The sequence below is a fragment of the Tupaia chinensis genome, unplaced genomic scaffold (genome assembly GCF_000334495.1).
Source record: "Tupaia chinensis unplaced genomic scaffold, TupChi_1.0 Scaffold000634_1, whole genome shotgun sequence".
In the NCBI taxonomy this organism is placed as follows: domain Eukaryota; kingdom Metazoa; phylum Chordata; class Mammalia; order Scandentia; family Tupaiidae; genus Tupaia; species Tupaia belangeri.
In genome coordinates, this window is record NW_006160154.1 from 1,097,499 (window position 1) to 1,118,114 (window position 20,616).

At 39.1% G+C, this 20,616-nt stretch overlaps 1 protein-coding gene and 1 pseudogene across 4 annotated transcripts in view; one reads left to right on the forward strand and one right to left on the reverse strand.

Annotated features, from left to right (window-relative positions):
• ZDHHC20 (zDHHC palmitoyltransferase 20) overlaps nt 1-20,616 on the reverse strand; it is a gene marked incomplete at its 5' end in the record, with an annotated part of 60,984 nt that overhangs the window by 29,582 nt on the left and 10,786 nt on the right. For all 4 annotated transcript variants that reach the window (XM_006159516.3, XM_027776156.1, XM_006159515.3 and 1 more), the window contains 1 exon segment: nt 14,212-14,332. In XM_006159516.3, coding sequence (XP_006159578.2) covers nt 14,212-14,332 — 121 coding nt within the window.
• LOC102486799 (mitochondrial import inner membrane translocase subunit TIM14 pseudogene) lies at nt 1,483-1,846 on the forward strand (annotated as a pseudogene).

The following is a 20,616-nucleotide window of genomic DNA, read 5'->3' on the forward strand; positions in this document are numbered from 1 at the left end:
GAGGCTACCTCTGTAATTTTAGGAACATCTGAGAAAAAATGAAGTTGAAAGAAGTGAAGTTAGTGTCACAAGTAGCTATCTGGGAAAATGAGGATTCTTAATTATTAAGATGAAATAAACTTGAGGTTGGAACATGCTTATGGACAGAAAAGCAAAAATAGAAATGTTCATTTCAGGGGCCAGTAGATGGTGTGGCAGATTCATTGCTGGGCTCCCAAAAGGCTGACTACAGTTTGAGTCCTGGACCCGGTGGCTTCAAAATCACACCAGGCGTGTGTGCATGCACATGTACCCAAGATCCCAGGAGGAGAATGGAGGAGAGGGATTGAGGTATGACCATGCCCTCTGGGGGGTGATTTCTCACTTTCCCTCTCACTGTCTTTCTCTAGCAAGCATACACCCCTAAAGCAAAACCCTCTTAAAAAAAAAAAAAAACGAAAAAAAAGAAATGTTCATTTCAGCACTGGCTTTAATAAAAAAAACAAAGAATAAATAAAATTATAAAAATGGTTAAATTTTTTTTTTAGATTTGCACCAGAGGGCATGTGTGTTCACCGGGGAGAGAAAGAGAGAAGGGAAGTAAGAAATCACACGCTAGGGAGGATGACTACACTACAATTCCTTCTCCATTCTACTCTTGGGATTCTGGGCACACCCAGTATGATTTTTAAGCTGCTGGGTCTGGTATTCAAACTGCAGAGTCAGCCATGTGAGAATCAACCCACCGCCTGCTGGATGAAAAATGGTGAAGTATTTTATTTCAATATGGTGAAATACCATGCAGACTTTAACAAGAATTTTCCATATACAATGCAGTTATATTCTGTTAAAGATATAAATAGACTGAAATGAAGTTACTCGTAATAAGGGTCCATGTCACCAAACTGAAACCTAGGTTGTTTTGTTGTAAGAGTTGACCTGAGAAATCAATACAGATGATAGCCAAATCCCATTAAGCCAACAAAATTTTGTTTTCACCCTACAAGGAAAGCAACTGTCAAATAACCAATTCACATTTTGCTTCTTGTTTCAGCTTTTTTCAACCTTTTTTGCTAATATACAAAACCTACACCACCTTTCCTATTTTGTAGACTGGATACTGCTCAATTTGTTGAAAAATTTTTTGACAATCCTAACATGGAAAATGAAAATATTCTAAATGAAATTTTTAAAAAATTAAATGAATGAATAAATGAATAAAATTAAATTAAAAAAAGGGACCCAGCAGGTGGGATGGTGTTTAGGGCGCTGGACATTCCTACATGGCCGACCATGGTTCAAGTCCTGGACCTGGTGGCTTGCTTTCTCACTATCTCTGTCTCTCTGTGTCTCTCATCAAGTTAAAAAATATATAAAAAGAATGAATAAAATTTAAATAAATCAAAAAAAAAAAAAAGAAAATATTCTAAATGGAAAAGAAGTATGTCATGTGGGCTAGAATGAACCATGCTCGTGGGTGAGTCAGTAAGCCAAGCCAGGGCCATGGCCAGTACAATGGTAGCAGTGGGACTGACCACTGCTGCTGTTGGATTTGCAGGCTGGATTTGCAGGCTGTTAGGTTTTGCAATTCATGAAGCATAAGGAGCCTCAAGAAAAATAAGTTTTTTGAAGTCTACCGAAATCTGCCTTCAGTGGTGGCTATTACAGTGGTAGATTTAAACCCAAAATGACAAAACAGGAAGCAGCATTAAAATTAGGTGTAAGCCCTACTGCTAATAAAGGAAAAATAAGAGATGCTCATTGATGAATTATGCTTTTAAATCATCCAGACAAAGGAGGATCTCCTTATTTAGCAGCCAAACTCAATGAAGCTAAAGATCTACTAGAAAGTAAAGCTAAAAGATGAAGTATATTTATGATTTTAAGTTCATATTCGTTTATGTATATGAGTATCTGCTTTTAACAATAAAATGCATCAGAGCTGCAGTATTTTCTTTTTTCTTTGAGAGAGATTTTTGGTATAGGGCATGTGTGCTTGCCAGAGACACAGAGAGAGCCAGAGAGACAGAAAGTGAGAAATCACCCCCAGGTGGGGATGGCCACACTGCAATCCCTTCTCCATTCTCCTCTTGGGATCTTGGGCATGCATGCACGCACATGCATACAGCATAAATTTTAAGTCATTGGGTCTGGGACTTGAACCATGGTCAACTACATGGGAGTTCAGCAACATAACCATTAAGCCATCTGCTGGTCCCCCAGAGAAGCAATGTTTAAAAAAATTTAACACAACCTAAGTCAGTCTTGTAAGTCTGATTAAATTTGAAAATTTTAAAATCAACTACCAATTAGTTTAGAATATTTAGCAATTCCCAATAATTATGGACAAATGCATATCATTTAAATAGATATACTGCTAATTAAGTAAATAATTTGGTAGCTGTGTATCCTTTTTAAAGGCAAAGTAAAGACAGTCCTTCCTCTCAAGGAGCCTTTAAGCTAGTGAGAGACTGACAGACTAGTAATTAAAGTATGTAATATGTTATGATGGAATTAGCATAGGGACTTATTAGGAGGAAAAGTTGTTCAAAGTATAGATGATCAGCCCAGTTACTTGAAACTGTATTTAATGGTGAATTTAGCCATGACTGTGACTTAAAAAATTCTTATCTCAGGGCCAGCAGGTGGCGTAGTGGTTAAGGGCACTGGACTCTCACATCGCCATATGCAGTTCAAGTCCTGGGCCTGGTGGCTTGCTTTCTCACTTTTTCTCAGTCTCTCTCTCTCTCATTCTTGCTCTCACTCTGCCCCTCTCTGGTCAAATTAAAAATAAATAAGTAAATAAAGTTGAAAACAATAATTCTTTTTTTTTTAAAAAATTCTTTTTTTAAAAAAAGAACTAGTGGGAAAAATTCTTATTTCATACATTAAAAACTAATTTGTATGATGAAAAAAAAGTACATCATACAACAGTTTGAGTGTGTAGCATGCTTCTATTTCCCAGGGGAAAATATGTTTTTCTTTTCACATGTATTGCTATCTAGATACTATATCCCAATAAAATCCATATAGTTTCCAAGTATGAGTTAGTAAAGTATGTATGTAAAGTACATGCTGTTTTGTTTTGTTTTCTTTTGGAGAGGTTTTTGCCACAGGGCGTGTGCACTCACCAGACAGAGAGAGACAGAGAGACAGAAAGCGAGAAATTACCCCCCAGGGGGATGGCCATGCTGCAATCCCTTCTCCATTCTCCTCTCGGGATCCTGGGCATGCACGCACATGCGCTTGGCATGAGTTTAAGCCACCTGGTCTGGGACTGGAACCGCAGTCAACTACATGAGAGTTCAGCGACATAGCCATTATGCCTTCTGCTGGTCCCAACAAAGTATATGTTGAAGCAATGTTGGAAGCTAAACTGACAGAAAGCTCTATCTTGGTAACCACATTTGTATTATTAGTAACTATCCACTCTAATTGCTAAAATGTGTTACCTGCAGTTCAGTTTAACAATACTCTGTTGTGTATAAAAGATGTCTGCAGGGACACACAAGAAAGGGAAGCCTCTGGGGGGGAGTGGCAAGAATGAGGTATAGAATCATTTGGTGCCCTTAGGGGACCAGCAGGTGGCGTGGTGGTTAAGGTGCTGGACACTCCTACAGGGCCTGGACTTGGTGGCTTGCTTTCTCGCTTCTCCCCCTCCCCTCTGTCTCTCTGGTCAAATTAAAATAAATCAATGAATAAAATTAATGATTGTATTTTTTTTTTAAAGAATCATTTGGTGTCCTTATAAAATGTTTATTTTAAATCATGGGCATGTATTACTTTCATAATTTATACAAGAGTTTCTTTAGGACAAAGGGAAATTACTAAATGAGTACTGAGGGCCTTCTATAATACCTTACCTGTGTTAGGCACTTAATAGCGCCGAACTATCGAACTACTGAATTGAGGTCAGCTATGTGGGAGTCCAGGGGCCTTAACCACCACGCCACCTGCCAACCTGAGGAAAGTTTTTTTTTTTTAGTCAGAATGACAAAAGCCAGGGACCAGCAGGTGGTGTAATGGTTAGGGGGGCTGGACTCCCACATGGCCCACCGGACCCAGCGGCTTGCCTTCTCACTTTGCCTCTTTCTCTCTCTCCCTCTCTGTCCTCTCTGGTCAAATAAAAATTAATTAATTATCTTTTTAAAAAAGTAATAACAGGGAACCAGCAGTTAGCGTAATGGCTATGTCGCTGGACTCCCACGTAGTCGACCGCGGTTCCTGTCCCGGACCCAGTGGCTTAAAACTCACACTGGGCGCATGTGCGTGTGTGCCCAGGATCCCAAAAGGAGAATGGAGGAGAAGGGATTGCAGCGTGACCATCCCCCCTGGGGGGTGATTTCTCGCTTTCTGTCTCTCTGTCTCTCTCTGTCTGTCTGGGGAGCGCATGCTCCCTATAGCGGAAAACCTCTCCAAAAAAAAAAAAAAAAAGTATTAACAAAAGCCAGTGAACTTGGTTAGGGAGAATGCTGCCCAGAAGTAGCTGGAAGAAATGAAGTCCTGGAGAAATGTACACAAAGTAGAGCTATAAAGGACCATAAAGATTTCCTAGTTCGGTCTCTCCATTTTACAGATTAAAACACTTCCAAACCTAGAAAGCAACCCCTCCAAGATTATATAGCTCAATGAGTGTTAGGATCAGAATCAGAAACCAAGTTTTCCCTTTCTTCTATACCTCCTGTACTCAACATACTGACACAAGATCTTGTAAGAAGATATGCTTAATGACTGAGTAGATGAAGTAAAATTAGCAGTCAAAGGAAACGAGTTCTAGTCTTGGTGGCTGCACAATGATGGTAACAAGGACAGAAACAGAGTTAGATTTGGATGATGTGGCAAGGTATTTTTTAAATTTATTTTTCATCTGCAAATATTTAGAATTTCTTTCATGTGACAAACACTGCTACATGCTGAGGACATAAAGGTGAAAAAGGCAGACTTGCCTCCTGCTACCACAGTTATTAGGTTGTAAGTGAACGAATCTAGTCTTGTTTGAGTTTGAAGGTTTGGGTAAGCAACTCAAGTGCAGCTCTCCTCCAGAAAAGCAAGAATGAAGCTCTACTGGGAGCTAGGGAGGCTGAATTCAAAACCATGAGCCAAAGTGAACACTGAAGCCTTGATAATGCTTACTGGGTATTCTGGGGCAGATGTCACAGAAGGTGACATCTCCTCTGAGTTGACAGGAAAGAAGCTGCAACCCAGGGCACAGCTACATCTGCAGGCCACTCGGCAAGCACAACAACCTGTGGATAGCTGCAACTACATCCTTTTGCCTAAACTAACATAGAGTTTGGAGTGCAAGTGAATTCCAGCACATAATATACTTGGATCTGTTCTAATTCATATTAAAAAGGTAACTAGTTCCTGAAAACTATCAAAGAGAACAAATTAAGAAAGAGTAATGTCAGAATTCCATGGTTAAAAGTAACAGTTGAAAAACAGGAGGGTGGCACCACCATTAAGTTAATAAGAGAATGCAAAAAATATAGGTGGAAGAAGAAAAAAAAATCACTCAAGGGTACAAAAATTAAAGGAGACTAGAAAAGCACAAAGAGGAAAGCTTTCTTTTGAAGAATGATTTTACTTACTTAGCTACTTACTTATTTAATTTGACCACAGAGGGACAGAGTGTGTGTGTGTGTGAGAGAGAGAGAGAGAGAGAAAGCGAGAAAGCAAGCCACCAGGTCTGGGACTCAAACTGCAGTCAGCCCACCACACTACTTGCAGGCCCTGGAAAGTTTTTTTTAGTTGGAATGACAAAAGCCAGCGAACTTGGTTAGGGAGAATACTGCCTGGAATTACCTGGAAATGAAGCACTGGGGCCAGCAGGTGGCGTGATGGTTAAGGGTGCTGGACTCACATATGGCCAACCATGGTTTGAGTCCTAGACCTGGTGGCATGCTTCCTCACTTTCTTCTTCTTCCTCTCTCTCTCTCTCTCTCTCTCGGTCCTAGAATGCATCAGAACAGAACCAAATTTGTTGTTATTCTTGTAGTTGTTTGCTATAGGATGCCTGTGTTCACTGAGAGGGTGGGGAGGGAGAGAAGGAAAGTGAGAAATCACACCCCCACTCCGGGAATGGTCACGCTCTAATCCATTCTCCAGTCTCCTCTCAAGATTTAGGGCATGTATATACACATGCCTAGCATGTTTCTCAAGCCGCTGGGTCCAAGACTCTGAATGAACTGCAGAATTGGTCATGTGGGATCCAGTGCCTTAACCACCATACCTCCTGCTTGTCCTCTTTGCTGTTGTTTTTATAAGGGAGATAATACCTTGATGAAATACATCTGAAAGCAAAGGGAAGCAACTGCTTGGCATTTCAGTGGAGAAACAATATTTTCTTTTTAAGGGGTAGAGGCTTTTGCTTAGGACATGTGTGCTCTATTGGGGGGGGTGTGTGACAGTGAGAGGGAAAGTAAAAAATCACCCCCCCCAGGGGGAATGGCTATGGTGCAATCCCTTCTCCTCCAATCTCCTCCCATAATCTTGGGCATACATGTACATGCGCCCAGCATGAGTTTCAAGCCACCAGGTTCAGGACTCGAACAGTGGTTAGCCATGTGGGAGTCCAATGATGTAACTGCTATGCCATCTGCTGGCCTCAGAGAAACAAGATTTTTAAGAACAAACTTGGAGAGAAAATGAGAAAAACGTCATCCATTTCTGTAAATGTAAGAAAGGACCAGAATGACAATCAAAAGGTAAAAGATACATTTTGGGAAAAGTCAGTGTCTGTAAAGGGGCACAGATAGCACAATGTCTTGGAAAGAGCAAGGCTGTGTTACCAGTAGATTTGATACTGGTTTTTTCAAGCTGTGGCCTTGGACCAGAAATTTAACTCTCTTAGAACATTAATTTCCTCGTCTGTCAATGCAAATAACAATTTGGCATTACTGGTAGGATTAAAACTAAATCTTATGGGACCAGTAGTTAGCGTAATGGCTATGTCGCTGGACTCAGACGTAGTCGACCGCGGTTCGTGTCCCGGACCTGGTAACTTAAACTCACGCCGGGCATGTGTGCGTGCGTGCCCAAGATCCTGAGAGGAGAATGGAGGAGAAGGGATTGTGGCGTGGCCATCCCCCCTGCAGGGTGATTTCTCGCTTTCTGTCTCTGTCTGGCGAGTGCATGCACCCTATAGCAAAATAACCTCTCAAAAACAAAAACAAAACAAAACAAAAAACTAGATCTTATGGAATATAGAAAATTCTCAGCAAATCAGTTAGCATGAGATTGCTACTATTACTAACCAATATCATGACTATTTATGCTGAAAATAAAATCAGATCTGTGAGGGGAAAAAACAATCAATGAAAGAGCAAAAGTTAGGGAGCTTAGAAAATGTACATAAGTAGCCCTCAAGGAAAACAAGCAGGAAAGAATCATTCAACATATACCTATTGAATACCTGTCTAGTCAGACACCATATAGAGACTATGGGAGAAATTCTCCAGTGCCTAGGGCTTAGAGTAATGTCAAGAAGGTGAGAGATCTAGCTCCAATAGTACAATAATGCTGGTTGGTGCTGCTATTCCGCGGGCTGAGGCAACATAGGAGACCCAGATTTGATTTCTGGCTCACACTAAAAATCAGGCTTGGTAGTTTATACCTGCGATCCCAGCAACATGGGAGGCTGATACAGTATGATCACAGCATAGGAAGAGACCACATCCAAAATTAAAAGGTGCAAGAAACAAATAACTACCAGGCAATAATCAGTGATCTACAAATGAGGAATATGGGTAGTTAGTTCAGAGTAGATTTTTTTTTTTTTTTGAGAGGTTTTTGCTATAGGGCACGTGCACTCGCCAGAAAGACAGAGAGAAATAGAGAGACAGAAAGCTAGAAATGATTCCCCAGGGGGGATGGCCATGCCACAATCCCTTCTCCTCCATTCTCCTCTTGGGATCTTGGGCATGCACACACATGTGCCCAGCATGAGTTTAAGCCACCAGGTCCGGGACTCGAACTGCGGTCAGCTACATGGGAGTCCAGCAACATAGCCATTACGCTAACTGATGGATTTTTTTTTTTTTAAGAGAGATTTTTGCTCTAGGGCATATACGCTCACCAGAAAGTCAGACAGAATGAAATCAACTCCCAAGGGGGATGGCCACAACACAATCCATTCTCCATTCTTCTCTCGGGATTTTGGGCATGCACCCACAAGTACCCAGCGTGAGTTTCAAGTTGTCGGGTCCAGGACTCAAACCGTGGCTGGCCATGTGGAAGTCCAGTGACATGACCATTATGACATCTGCTGGTACCAGAGTAGACTTTTTTTTTAATAACTAAAGAATTATTTTATTTAATTTTATCTGTTTTTTGTTTTTTGGAGAGGTTTTTTTTTTGTTTTGTTTTGTTTTTTTTTTTGCTATAGGGCACGTGTGCTCACCAGACAGACAGAGACAGAGAGACAGAAAGCGAGAAATCACCCTCCAAGGGGGATGGCCACGCCACAATCCCTTCTCCTCCATTCTCCTCTCGGGATCTTGCACACGCATGCACAGGCACCCAGCTTGAATTTTAAGCCACCAGGTCCAGGACGCAAACCGCGGTCGACTACATGAGAGTGCAGCGACATAGCCATTATGCTAACTGCTGGTCCCTAATTTTATCTATTGTTATTATTATTTAATTTGACCAAAGAGAGAGAGAGCAAGAGATGGAAAATGAGAAGCACCAGCACTCCTCTCAGAATTGCTATGGGAATTAAATCACAAGTGAAGTGCCCAACATAATCTGATGAAGTACTCCATAAATGATGGGCAATCTTCAGATTGGAGGAAAACCATTTTAATTAATGAAAGGTGGTAAAACTGGGAGAATAGTTTTAATATCAGTGGCTCTTTTTTTGGGACACAGGTACTGCTCTGAAAATCAGATCTTGCTATGAATAAGCTGCTTTGAAAATGACATGCACCCCAAATTCTGCATACATCTCAGGGCTTCATAAATTATCTGACGTCTTGGACCTCAGATTAGTAACACCTAATATACAGAACTACAACTCCTAATAATTATTATAAACCAGACCTTGCAGAATTGAATGTTAAAAAAAAAGGATTGTTTGGGACCAGCAGATGGTGTACTGATTATGTCACTACACTCCCACATAGTCAACTGGTTCAAGTCCCAGCTCCAGTGGCTTAAAAACTCATGCCAGGGCGCATGTCTGTGTGTGCCCTAAATCCCAAGAGAATGGAGGAGAAGGGACTGCAGTGTGGCCATCCCCCCGGGAGGTGATTTCTCGCTTTCTGTCTCTCTACCTCTCTCTCTCTCTCTGATGAACACACACGCCCTTATGGCAAATATCTCTCTCTTAATAAAATGAAAGTAAAAATAAAAAAGATTGTTAACAACTAAAGGTTTTCTTCCCAGACTTCACCCTTCTATCCCCCAGATCTAGCCAGGACAAGCCAATCGCCAGACATCAGTCACATACATTTGAGTTCTGAGCGGCCCGTTTCAGGGACGAGGACAACTGAAGGTTTTCTGCCCAGACTTCACCCTCCTGACCCCAAGATATAGCCAGGGTCAGAGTAATCTGCATATTCCATGGAATCTGATGCACACAAGAAGAAAAATGATATTGCTTAGATTGCAGATCACCTCCTGCTGCATGCCTCTGAACACTCAGATTTAACTCCCAAAATGAAGAAAAAACATACAATCCATCAGATGACCAGAAACTACCACAGAGGCACAAGAAATATGAGAAGCCAAGAAAATATCTCTCCCCCAAGGGAAAAGAGTAACTTCTCATCATCCATAGACAATACAAGAGAACTCATGGAAATGTCAGATAAAAAATTTAGAATATCCATAGTGACAAAGTTAACAGAGATGTAAGAGAAGAGAGACAATGAACTCCAGAAGACACAGGAGAAAACAGACGACAAGTTTTAGAGGATGCGGAAGTTCTTGCAGGATCTAAAAGAGGAAATAAACACCATAAAAAAAGAATCAAATATGGGGCTGACAGGTGGTGCAGTGGTTAAGGTGCTGGACTCCCACATGGCCGAATACGGTTCGAGTCCCGGACCTGGAGACTTGCTTTCTTACTTTCCCTTTCTCTCTCTCTCAATCTGATTAAATTAAAATAAGAATAATATAGCAAATAAATAATTCTTGTTTTTTAAAAAAATAATCAAACAGAATTGTTAGAGATGAAGGCTGTAATATAGAAAATCAAAACCTCCCTTGAAAGTATTAAAAGCAGATTAGATCATTCAGAAGACTGAATCTCAGATGTCTGAACTGAATCCTAACCTTTTTCCTGGCTACAAGTCTTAAGCAAATTTCTCTTAACATTTTTTATTTTGATCTATTAAAACTAAAAATGTTTTCCCTGAAATTAAAAAATACATTTTAAAAAAGGTGCTACTTTATAGTATGTTCATTATACTCACTGAGGTTTCAGCCTAAAGTCAGACATGTGTTCATGGATATGTATACATTAGCTGTGCTTGCTACCGAAAATATTTAGTTTAATTAAGATCTCTAGAGAGTTGATAACATGTGAAATAAAAGGGGGGGGGGAGCGCATGGAAAGCGACTATAGATACCAGAGACAGTGTGGGAGGGGGTGAGAAATAACAGAGAGTGAGAGATAGGGAATCAAGTGGGGGGAAACAAAATATATAAGAAACAAGAAATGGAAAATTATTTGTTGACAATAACATGTATGATAATATCCTGATCGAGTCAATATACAGTGTATTCTAGATAGAGAATCTCATTTTGTATACTGTAATGATATACAGTGAATGAATGTAAATAAATAAATTTTAAAAATAAAAATTGAAGGAAAAAAATAAAAAGATTGTTTTTTGGAGACAGGGTCTTGCTATGTTACCCAGGCTGGCCTCTAATTTGCAATCCTCTTACATCAGCCTCTCAAGTAGGTTAGATTACAGGCATGTCTGTCATGCCTGGCTGAAAAGGAATTATGTAAACCATCATTTACTAAAAATTCATTATTTTTTCTTTTTTTAAACTTTATTTACTTAACTAAAAATTCATTATTATATACCAAGATTTATAGTAAGTGCTTTGCATATATTATCTCATTTAATAGTAATACTAACCCAGAGAGGTAGATATTATCCATTTATTTTTTATTTTGTCAGAGGCATGTGTGTTCACCAAAGACAGAGAGAGAAGACAGGGAGAAAGCACTCACCAATGGTGGGCGGTCATACCACAGTCTCTTTTCCTCTATTTATTTATCCTGCAGGGATTTGGGGCATACATGCACATATTCCAGATGTTTTTCAAGCTGCTGGGTCTGGGATTCAAAGTCTGTAGTCAGTCATGTGGGATCCAGCTCCTTAACCATTAGACCACATGGTCAGCCCAATTCTCATTTTAAAATGAGGAAACCAGGGCTGAGAAAGTTAAAGTGACTTACACTGTACTAGTAATAGAAAAGCTGGAGTTTGATCTGTAATCTATGTTTTTATTCTGTACCATATTAGTTATGAAAAAAGGACAGTACTGGACATTTAAAAGTCAAATATCTCTCCTAAAATCTTGCAGATGTTTTAAATTTTCTTGAGTCATGATTTATATATAGATGCGCAAAGGTGAAAGCTCTTTCTATTACTCCTTGGACCTGAAAAGTCTAGTAGGTTCTGGAGTCAGACTACCTGAATTTAAATTCCTATTTTTCAACATACTATCTTATATGATCCTGAACAAGTTATTTTTAAAATTATTTTATTCAATTTTATTCATTATTATTATTTGTTTTAATTGACCCGAGGAGACAGAGAGAGAGAGAAAGAGAGAGAGAGAGAGAGAAAGCAAGCCACTAAGTCCAGGACTTGAACCTTGGTTGGCCATGTGGGAGTCCAGCATCTTAACCACCACACCACCTGCCAGCCCCCTGAACAAGTTATTTAACCTGTTTCAGTTTCCTCCTTTGTAAAATGGGGAAGCTCACAGGATTGTTGGGGAGTTTAAGTGAATTCATACTCATAAAGCATTTAGAACAGAATACCTGTCCAGCACTGCTACTATTATCTGATATTTGAACTGATTAATGAAGTATATATACATAATTTAAAAGTTTCCTGTATGTAGGGGGCAGATGGTGGTGTAGAGGTAAAACGTAATGCTCTGCAATGTTGGTCCACATGACAATGGTTTGTGTCCAGAGACCTCCTTGAGTATGTTGGCACGTACATGCCCATGACCTGTAGCTAGTTAAGCCTCGGGGTGGATCGCAGCATCAAGATTCTGTTGGGGTGTTGTCTCTTCCTTCTTTTTTCTCTATTAATCATAGAAAAAATAAACAAACTTAAAAAAAAAAAAAAAGTGTGTTTAAAAGATTTTATTCCTGGGCCAGCAGGTAGCATGGAGGTTTAGGCATCTGAATCCCACATGCCAACAGTATGGTTCAAATCCCAGACCCAGCGGCTTGAAAAATATGCCAGGTGCATGTGCCTGTATGCACAAAATCCTGAGAGGAGAGTAGAAAAGAAGGGACTGAAGTACAACCACATCCTCTGGAAGCTGATTTCTCAATCTCCCCTCTGCCACTCCCACATGCCTCAGGCCTACTCCAGTGAGCACACATACCCTATAGCAAAACAAAACAAATTTTTTTTTCCTGACTAGCTTGGCCACTCATAGACTCCTTCTTACCATAAAACTAATGCGTGAGAAATGAAGCTGCTATTACAGTCACTTGTCTCAATGGACACAGTGGTACAGAGGAACATCAAGGATTATGGTGCTCAACAAACCTGAGTTAACAGCACAGCTCTCAGAACATTAGCTTTATAACCCTAAACAAGTTTCTTCCCCATTGTGTCTTCTACTTCTTTCTCCTCATTCATAGTACATTCTTCTTTTTTTTTTTTTTTTTTGAGAGATTTTTGCAAAAGGGTATATACACTTGCTGGAGAGCCACACAGACAGACAGAGACAGCAAGCGAGAAATCACTGCCTGGGGTATGGCCACACCACAACCCCTTCCTGTTCATTCTCCTCTCGAGATTTTGGGTACACATACACCCACACCCAGCTTGAATTTAAAGCTGCTGGGTCTGGGACTTGAACCAGGGTGGACTATGTGGGAGCCCAGCAATATAACTATTATGCCACCTGCTGGTCCCCATAGTGCATTCTCTTTCTCTCTTTTTTTTTTAATTGCCAGAGGGTACACGAATGCAAGAGAGAGAACGAATCCTCTAATGGGGCCTGGTAATGCTGCAATCTTTTTTCCTCCACTCCATCAAGATTTGGGATGTGTACACATACCTGCCTAACATGTTTCACAAGTTACCTGGGCAAGGATTTGAACCACAGTTGGCCATGTGGGATACAGCTCTCTAGACATAGTGCTTAACCACTGCACGATGGGGCTGACAGTTGGGGTGGTTTTTTTCTTTTTATAACTTAGTGATGACACATAATATTCCAACTCAAATCAGAATTTCCTAATGATGGTTTACTAAAAATTAAAATGAGGGACCAGCAGTTGGTATAATGGCTATGTTGCTGGACTCCCATGTAGTCAACCGTGGTTCAAGTCCCGGACCCAGTGGCTTAAACTCACACTGGGCATGTGTGTGTGCGTGCCCAAGATCCCGAGAGGAGAATGGAGGAGAAGAGATTGCAGCATGGTCATCCCTTCTAGGGGGTGATTTCTCACTTTCTGTCTCTCTGTCTGTTTTTCTGGTGAGCACCCGTGCCCTGTAGCTAAAAACCTCTCAAAAAAAAAAAAAAAAAAATTAAAATAGAAATTTTTAACCATGAAGGTTGAGTTGGGGAAAAAGAGTAAGCAGAGAATAGAGATTCACATTACAGTTTAACCCATTAAAAATCTATCTTGCAGGGCTGACAGGTGGCATGGTGGTTAAGGGTGCAGGACTCCCACATGGTCAATTGTGGTTTGAGTCCCAAACCTGGTGGCTTGCTTTTTCACTTTCTCTCTTTCTGTCCTCTCTGGTCAAAATTTAAAATAAATAAATAAAGTTAAATAAAGTAATTCTAAAAAAAATCTATCTTGCTATATTTATACATCTACATATATCTACATCTGAAATATCACAGAATACACAGAAAACAGGAAAATCTTGTTCCCTTGTAAAGATGTTATTCATAGCAATGAAAGTATCCATTTAATAGTCAAATCACACAAATATATGCTGGCAGAAAAAAAACATATTTTAAAGATTTTTTTGGAAAGAAAAGTGTAAGGCTTGCTTTTCTCACTTCTTGAAGCTGAGGTGGTATAGATAGGCAAGTCTCTGGCTGCTCGTCTGAGAATGTCTTGTTGTCTTTCTTGGCTGAATTCCTTTTCATAACGTTCCTTTTCAGAATTGGACAAGTAGAACTGTAAAGAAAGAGAGAGAACTATTAAATTTTTTCAAATCCCATAATGTTAACTATCATGCTCAAAGAGAGTTTTACTTAAATAGGGGAAAAAACAAACAACAGAAATAATGTTTTATGAAGGCAAAACTTATTTTTAAACTTCTTAACTGTAAGATAACTCAAGTACATTTTTAAAAGAACTATATATCTTTGACATATTTTTAAAATACATGCTGGTGCTGGCAGGTCGCATGGTGGTTAACGTGCTGGACTACCAAATGGCTGAAGACTGTTAGAGTCCTGGACCTAGTACCTTGCTTTCTCACCTCCTCTGTCCCCTCCCTGGTCAAATAAAAATAAATTAATTTAATTTAATTTATATATATTTATGCCTTCTATACTAATGATAGTAAAGAATATGAACTAAATACTTTCCCTTTTTTAATATGTAAAATTAAATTCCTCCACCAAAAAAGGCTTAATATGTGTTTTTCTATTAGTAAAAATTCTGTAGTTTAAATGTTATTGTCAAGAGATTTTGAATTTTTGAAAGGAGGTCCAAAGATTCACTTGCTTTGGGTAACAAACTCAATCATAGGCATGAGGTTCCACTTACTATGCCAAATGTCTCACTAAGGCCAACAAGTTGGTCTTTTACATTTTTTAGCTTTTAAAAGGCTAACCAATTATAGGATCATGAAGGATTGCTAAAGCAAACAGTCTCCTTCCCCCAAGGAGAGATTTCTTTATACAGTTGTTTCTGGTATCTCTTCCAATGGTGTGGGAACCCTCTGGTTCATTTAATAGCACTTTTCCTACAAAGTACTTATTAAGTTGTTATTCTTTGCATGTCATCTCAGAACCTTGAGAATCCTTAGTGTTATGCCTTGATTTCATGTAACCGTGAACTTATTTCACAGACTTTTTTTTTTTTTTTTTTTAAGAGACAGAAATTTTTGCTATGGGGCACATGCACTCACCAGAGACAGAAAGTGAGAAATCACCCCCCAGGGGGGATGGTCATGCCACAATTCCTTCTCCATTCTCCTCTCACAATTTTGGGCATGCACGTTTACATGCTTGGTGTGAGTTTTAAGTCACAGGGTCCAGGACTGGAAATGTAGTCAACAACATGGGAGTCCTGCGACATAACCATTACACCATCTGCTGGCCCTCTCACATATCTTTTTATAAAAAAGAAACTTGGAACTGCCTGAAATTTGTTCTTTTTTTAAAAAAATATTTTTTAAAGAATTACTTAATTTTATTTATTATTATTGTTATTATTTTAATTTGACCAGACAAACACAGAGAATGAAAGAAAGGGAAAGTGAGAAAGCAAGCTGCCAGGTCTGGGACTCGAACTATCGTCAGCCATGTGGTAGTCCAACACCTGGGAGTCTACCTGCTGGCCCCCATGAGACTTGTTCTTAATCATGTTTTGTATTTTATCAATAGTGGTCCTTGATTTTTATTTACTTGCTTGCTTATTTACTTGCTTTAAAAGGCCTACAGGGAAAAAAAAAACCCTAAGGAATCAAGACTGAAATATACTTTTCATATTTAGGAGTATTTTGATATACCTGCTAACTGCAATCTAAAACCTACCCTGCTTTTGCTGCCCCATCACTGCTATCAACATTAGTTTAACAATATAGTTTATTCTGGTATAAACAAGGCAATAACGGCATACCAGAGAGAGATTTGGACAGAAGAAATTGTGACTGCAAGAGGGTAGGGAATTTTCTAGGATTGCAGAATTACTGACACGGCTGATATTAAAATATAAGTGTCTTCTGTGTTCTACCCTAGTATATATTCCTCTACATTGCTAAGCTTTTACAGACAGTTATTCTAACCTGACTAAGACATCATACGGTAGGAACCAGATGAGTTTATTCATCTATCAAGCTTGTCTTCTAAAATCAAATTCTAGTAGCACAAGAAATCCCCAAGTTACTTGTACCACAGACAAATGGACAGGACAGAAAGAAGTCAGAAAAGATTCATATAATTTTATTAATTTATTAGTTAACTTGCCAGAGGGTGTGCCCTTGCCAGAGACGGAGAGGGAAAAAGCACTCCTCAGTGGGGTGTAATCAACCTGCGATCTCTTCTTCATCCAATTGGGATTTTGGTACGCACACACGCATTCAGTGTTTTTTGAGCTACTAGGGCTGGAATTTGAACCTTGGTGGGCCATGTGGGATTTGGCTACCGGCCTGATTCACAGCGTCGTAACAGTTAAAGTCTTAACTGCTTAGTAAAGGCAGAAGTCTTTGGACATTTCTGACAGAATACCCCCTGCTCACTCAAATATTTTCCTGTTTTGCAAGATGGCTCATTCTTTCTTTAGGCTATACTATATAACCTAGGTGTATAGTAGATTAGGTTTGTGTAGTACTTCTATTATGTTTGCACAATGATAAAATTGCCTCAAAACACATTTCTGAGAATGCATCCATTGTTAACTGATACATGACGGTATTATTAAATACCAATTAAGAGCTATGTGCTGTCCCAGGTATCAAGGATCCAAAGATGAATAAAAACAAACCTTGCCTTCAAAAATACATTCCTATAGTCTAGTAGGAAGGTTACCCACGTAAACAAGAAATTACAAAATACAGATACAACATTAACAATACATTACAAGGTAGGACAGCAGTCCCCTTGGGAAGCAGTGGGTGCTCTCAATGAGAATTTCTGGGAGGCACTGGTACCTAAGTTGGGCTTTGAAAGACACACAGCAATCTTTCAGGAAGACAAAGAAGGAAAAAGAATCTTGGTAAAGGAAACATATGAAAAGCACAATCATGTGAAAATAGTATGGTGTACTGAGAGCAATATACTGCTTGAGAATAGAGTCCCATGAAGAAGCAATGGAGATGAAGTAGGATTTTAGTTCATGAATAGTCTTGTATACTATGCAGACGAGCATGATCTTTTTCTTGTAGTCAACGCAACCTCTGTCGAAGTGTAACCACAGAAATGATGAAACTATTTTTCTTTCTAGAGAAGATCAGACCTGGTGATGGGAAATACCTCCTAGCTATTCACGTGCTGCTTCCTCCTCACCATTCCCTCATTCAAGTTGTTATCTGCCTATTACCTACAGTTTAAGAATCCCTAATCCAAAAATCCAAAATGCTTCAAAATCCACAATTTTCTGAGGGCCAACATGACACTGCACATGGGAAATTCCACACCTGACCTCATATGCTATGTCACAGTAAAAATGCTATAATATAAAAATGTTGTATAAAATTACCTTTAAGGTGTATACGAGACATAAATGAATTTCATGTTTGAATGTGGTCCTATTCCCGAGATATCTCATTACATATTCACATACATCCCCAACTATGAAATACTTCTTATCATGGGTGTTTCAAATAAGGGATATTCAGCCTTCATTGGGTCTGATTCTTGGCTATGGAGATACAGCAACAAACAGAATTGTTCACTTCAAAACGCTTAGTGGAAGAGATACTTATAAAAGTCTCAGCTTATATGCCTCAGAGGTTTCTTTGACCAAACTACCTAAAGTAGTTTTCCCCCATTAAAGTAGATTTTACTCTGTTTTACTATATTACCACCCTCTTTCATATTTTCTAAATTTATCACAATTTATAATTATTTTGTTTGACTACTTATCATCCATCTCTACTTTTAAAACGTGAAACCATGTCTTGTCTGAGTTTAGGACAGAGCCTGATACACAGTAGGTACAAAGTACTAGCTAAAAATTAGGAGGAAAAATGCCACTTGTGGGGCCAGCAGGTGGCATAGTAGTTAAGGTGCTGGACTTGCACATGGCTGATCATGGTTCGAGTTCTGGACCTGGAAGCTTCAAAAACATGCCAGGTGCGTGTGTGCATATTGTGTGTTTCTTTCTGGTGAGCATGTGTGCCCTGCAGCAAATCGAAAATAATAATAATAATATTAATAAAATTAAATAAATAATTCTTAAGGGAAGAAAATGTCACTTGTATTTATAAACTTAATTTCCCTAAAAATGTATATTTTCTTCTTAAAACCAATCAATTCCCTTTAGTCCTGGTCTCCCAAGTATTGCTCAAACCTCTGAGCCAATAGTCTTTCAAATATGGTTATATCAACACTGAACTGTCAGCTTTCTAGTTACTTAGAGTTATCTCAGCACACTGTAAGCTTAGTGAGAAAGAGAACCATTAATTTCTGTTCTTGCTTAACTTAGTTGACCCTTGAAGGTTTAATAATTAATTCTATTCAACAGCTGTTTCTATTCAACACAAATCTGGCCACTATGTGGCAGACAACAGGAGGAAGAATATAATGGAGAACATAAGGGAAATATTCCTGGCCTGCACAGATCATACCATTTAATAAGGGGGTGCACATAACAAACAGGTAATTACACTACAAGACAATACATTCTAAGACTGTAAATGGAGCATGCCATAGCAGTACTAACAGAGCCAGACTTGGACAGACAGGTGAATTTATAGGGATGGAGGAGGATGAAGAGCAGAGTGAATGTAAAGGCTTAAATTCTGGGAGTGATATATCAAAATACCAATCAAAAAAGAAAAATGACATCTAAATGATAATAATTATGTGCCAGGCACTCTGCTAAGCAATTTGCCTTTAAATTATCAATTACATATAATATTAACTTACTAGGTCTTTACAACAATCCCATGGAGTACATATCACCCTCACTTTACAGAAGAGGGATCAGCTAAGGAAAATCTCCAGAGCCATGGAGCTGATCGAAGAAGAGGTCTGAATCAAACCTAGGTAGTGTGGCTCCAGAATCTGAGTTCTTAACCTCTGTACAATACCGTTTCTTAAAAGTGTTACCTATTGCTTTTTAAATTCTATTTCTTATTTCTAGTAATGAGAACTATTGTTTTTGTTTGTTTGTTTGTTTGTTTTTAAGATTTTTAAAATAGGGCACATGCCTATAAGAGATAGATGAGAAAGAAAGAGTAAGAAATCACCCCCAAGGGGGAATGGTCATGCCACAATCCTTTCTCCATTCTCCTCTTGGGATGCTGGACATGCAAGCACATGTGCCCAGTGTGTGACTTTTCAAGCTGCCAGGTCCAGGACTCAAACCACAAAGTCAGCCATGTCGTTTCCAGCACCTTAACTGCTGATCCCAAGAACTATGCTATGTTTTGATAGTCATCACTACTAGTAATTGGTTAAATAAAAGTTAAGTCCTTTTCTGCTCAGAGATTAAGAAATGAGAGAAGACACCTCCATGGCTACTGAGAACTAGTAATAGGAGAAATGAAGATTTTCCACTGATAATTCAGCCTCTAGCCCACAAACTCGCGTGGAGAGGCAAGGGAGCAGGCCTCAGAAGACACCTTCATGGCTACTGAGAATTAGTGATTTTGCGTGGCGCACTTGTGCACGGCACAGTTTTCTGATTTTTGCTTTAAAAAAAATTTTTTTAATAGTTTTTGTTTGGTTGTTTTTTTTTTAGTCTGATAAAGAATTTAGAACATTCATAATGGCAAAGCTAACAGAGATGGAAGAGAAGAGAGACAATGAACTGCAGAAGAGAAAGGGAATAAGGAGCTGATGAATTCCAGGAGGTGAGGAAATTCTTGCAAGATCTAAAAGAGGAATTACACACTTAACAAAAGAATCAAATGGAATTGTTAGAGATAGAGACTATAATACAGGAAGTCAAAATCTTTCTTGAAAGTATTAAAAGCAGACTAGATCATACAGAAAAAAGAATCTCAGACACAGAAAATTGCTGGCCTAGAAAAATCCACCACAAAGACAGAGAAAATGGCCCCAAAATTTAAGAATAATATACAAGAAGTACTAGATACCATCAAATATCCAAACATCTGGATAACTGGCATCCCAGAAGGTGAAGAAACTCAGAAGGGCATTGATAATCTATTTTATGAAATCCTGCAAGAAAACTTTCCAAACCTAGAGAGGCACTCAAAGATCCAGTTCCAAGAAATACAAAGGACCCCTAATAGAATCAACCCAAGAAGATCATCTCCAAGACACATTATAGCCAGACTGGCCAAAACCACAGACAAAGACAAAATACTAAGATTGACAAGAGAGAAACGGCAAGTTACCTACAAAGGATATCCCATCAGACTAATAGCAGACCTCTCATCGGAAACAATGTGAGCAAGAAAAGAATGGGAAAATATATCCAAAGTGTTAAGGGAAAAGCAATTTCAACTGAGAATACTGTATCCGGCAAGATTATCCTTCGTGTGGGAAAAGACAAGAACATTCTCAGATAAACAAAACCTGAAAGAATTTACCAGCACA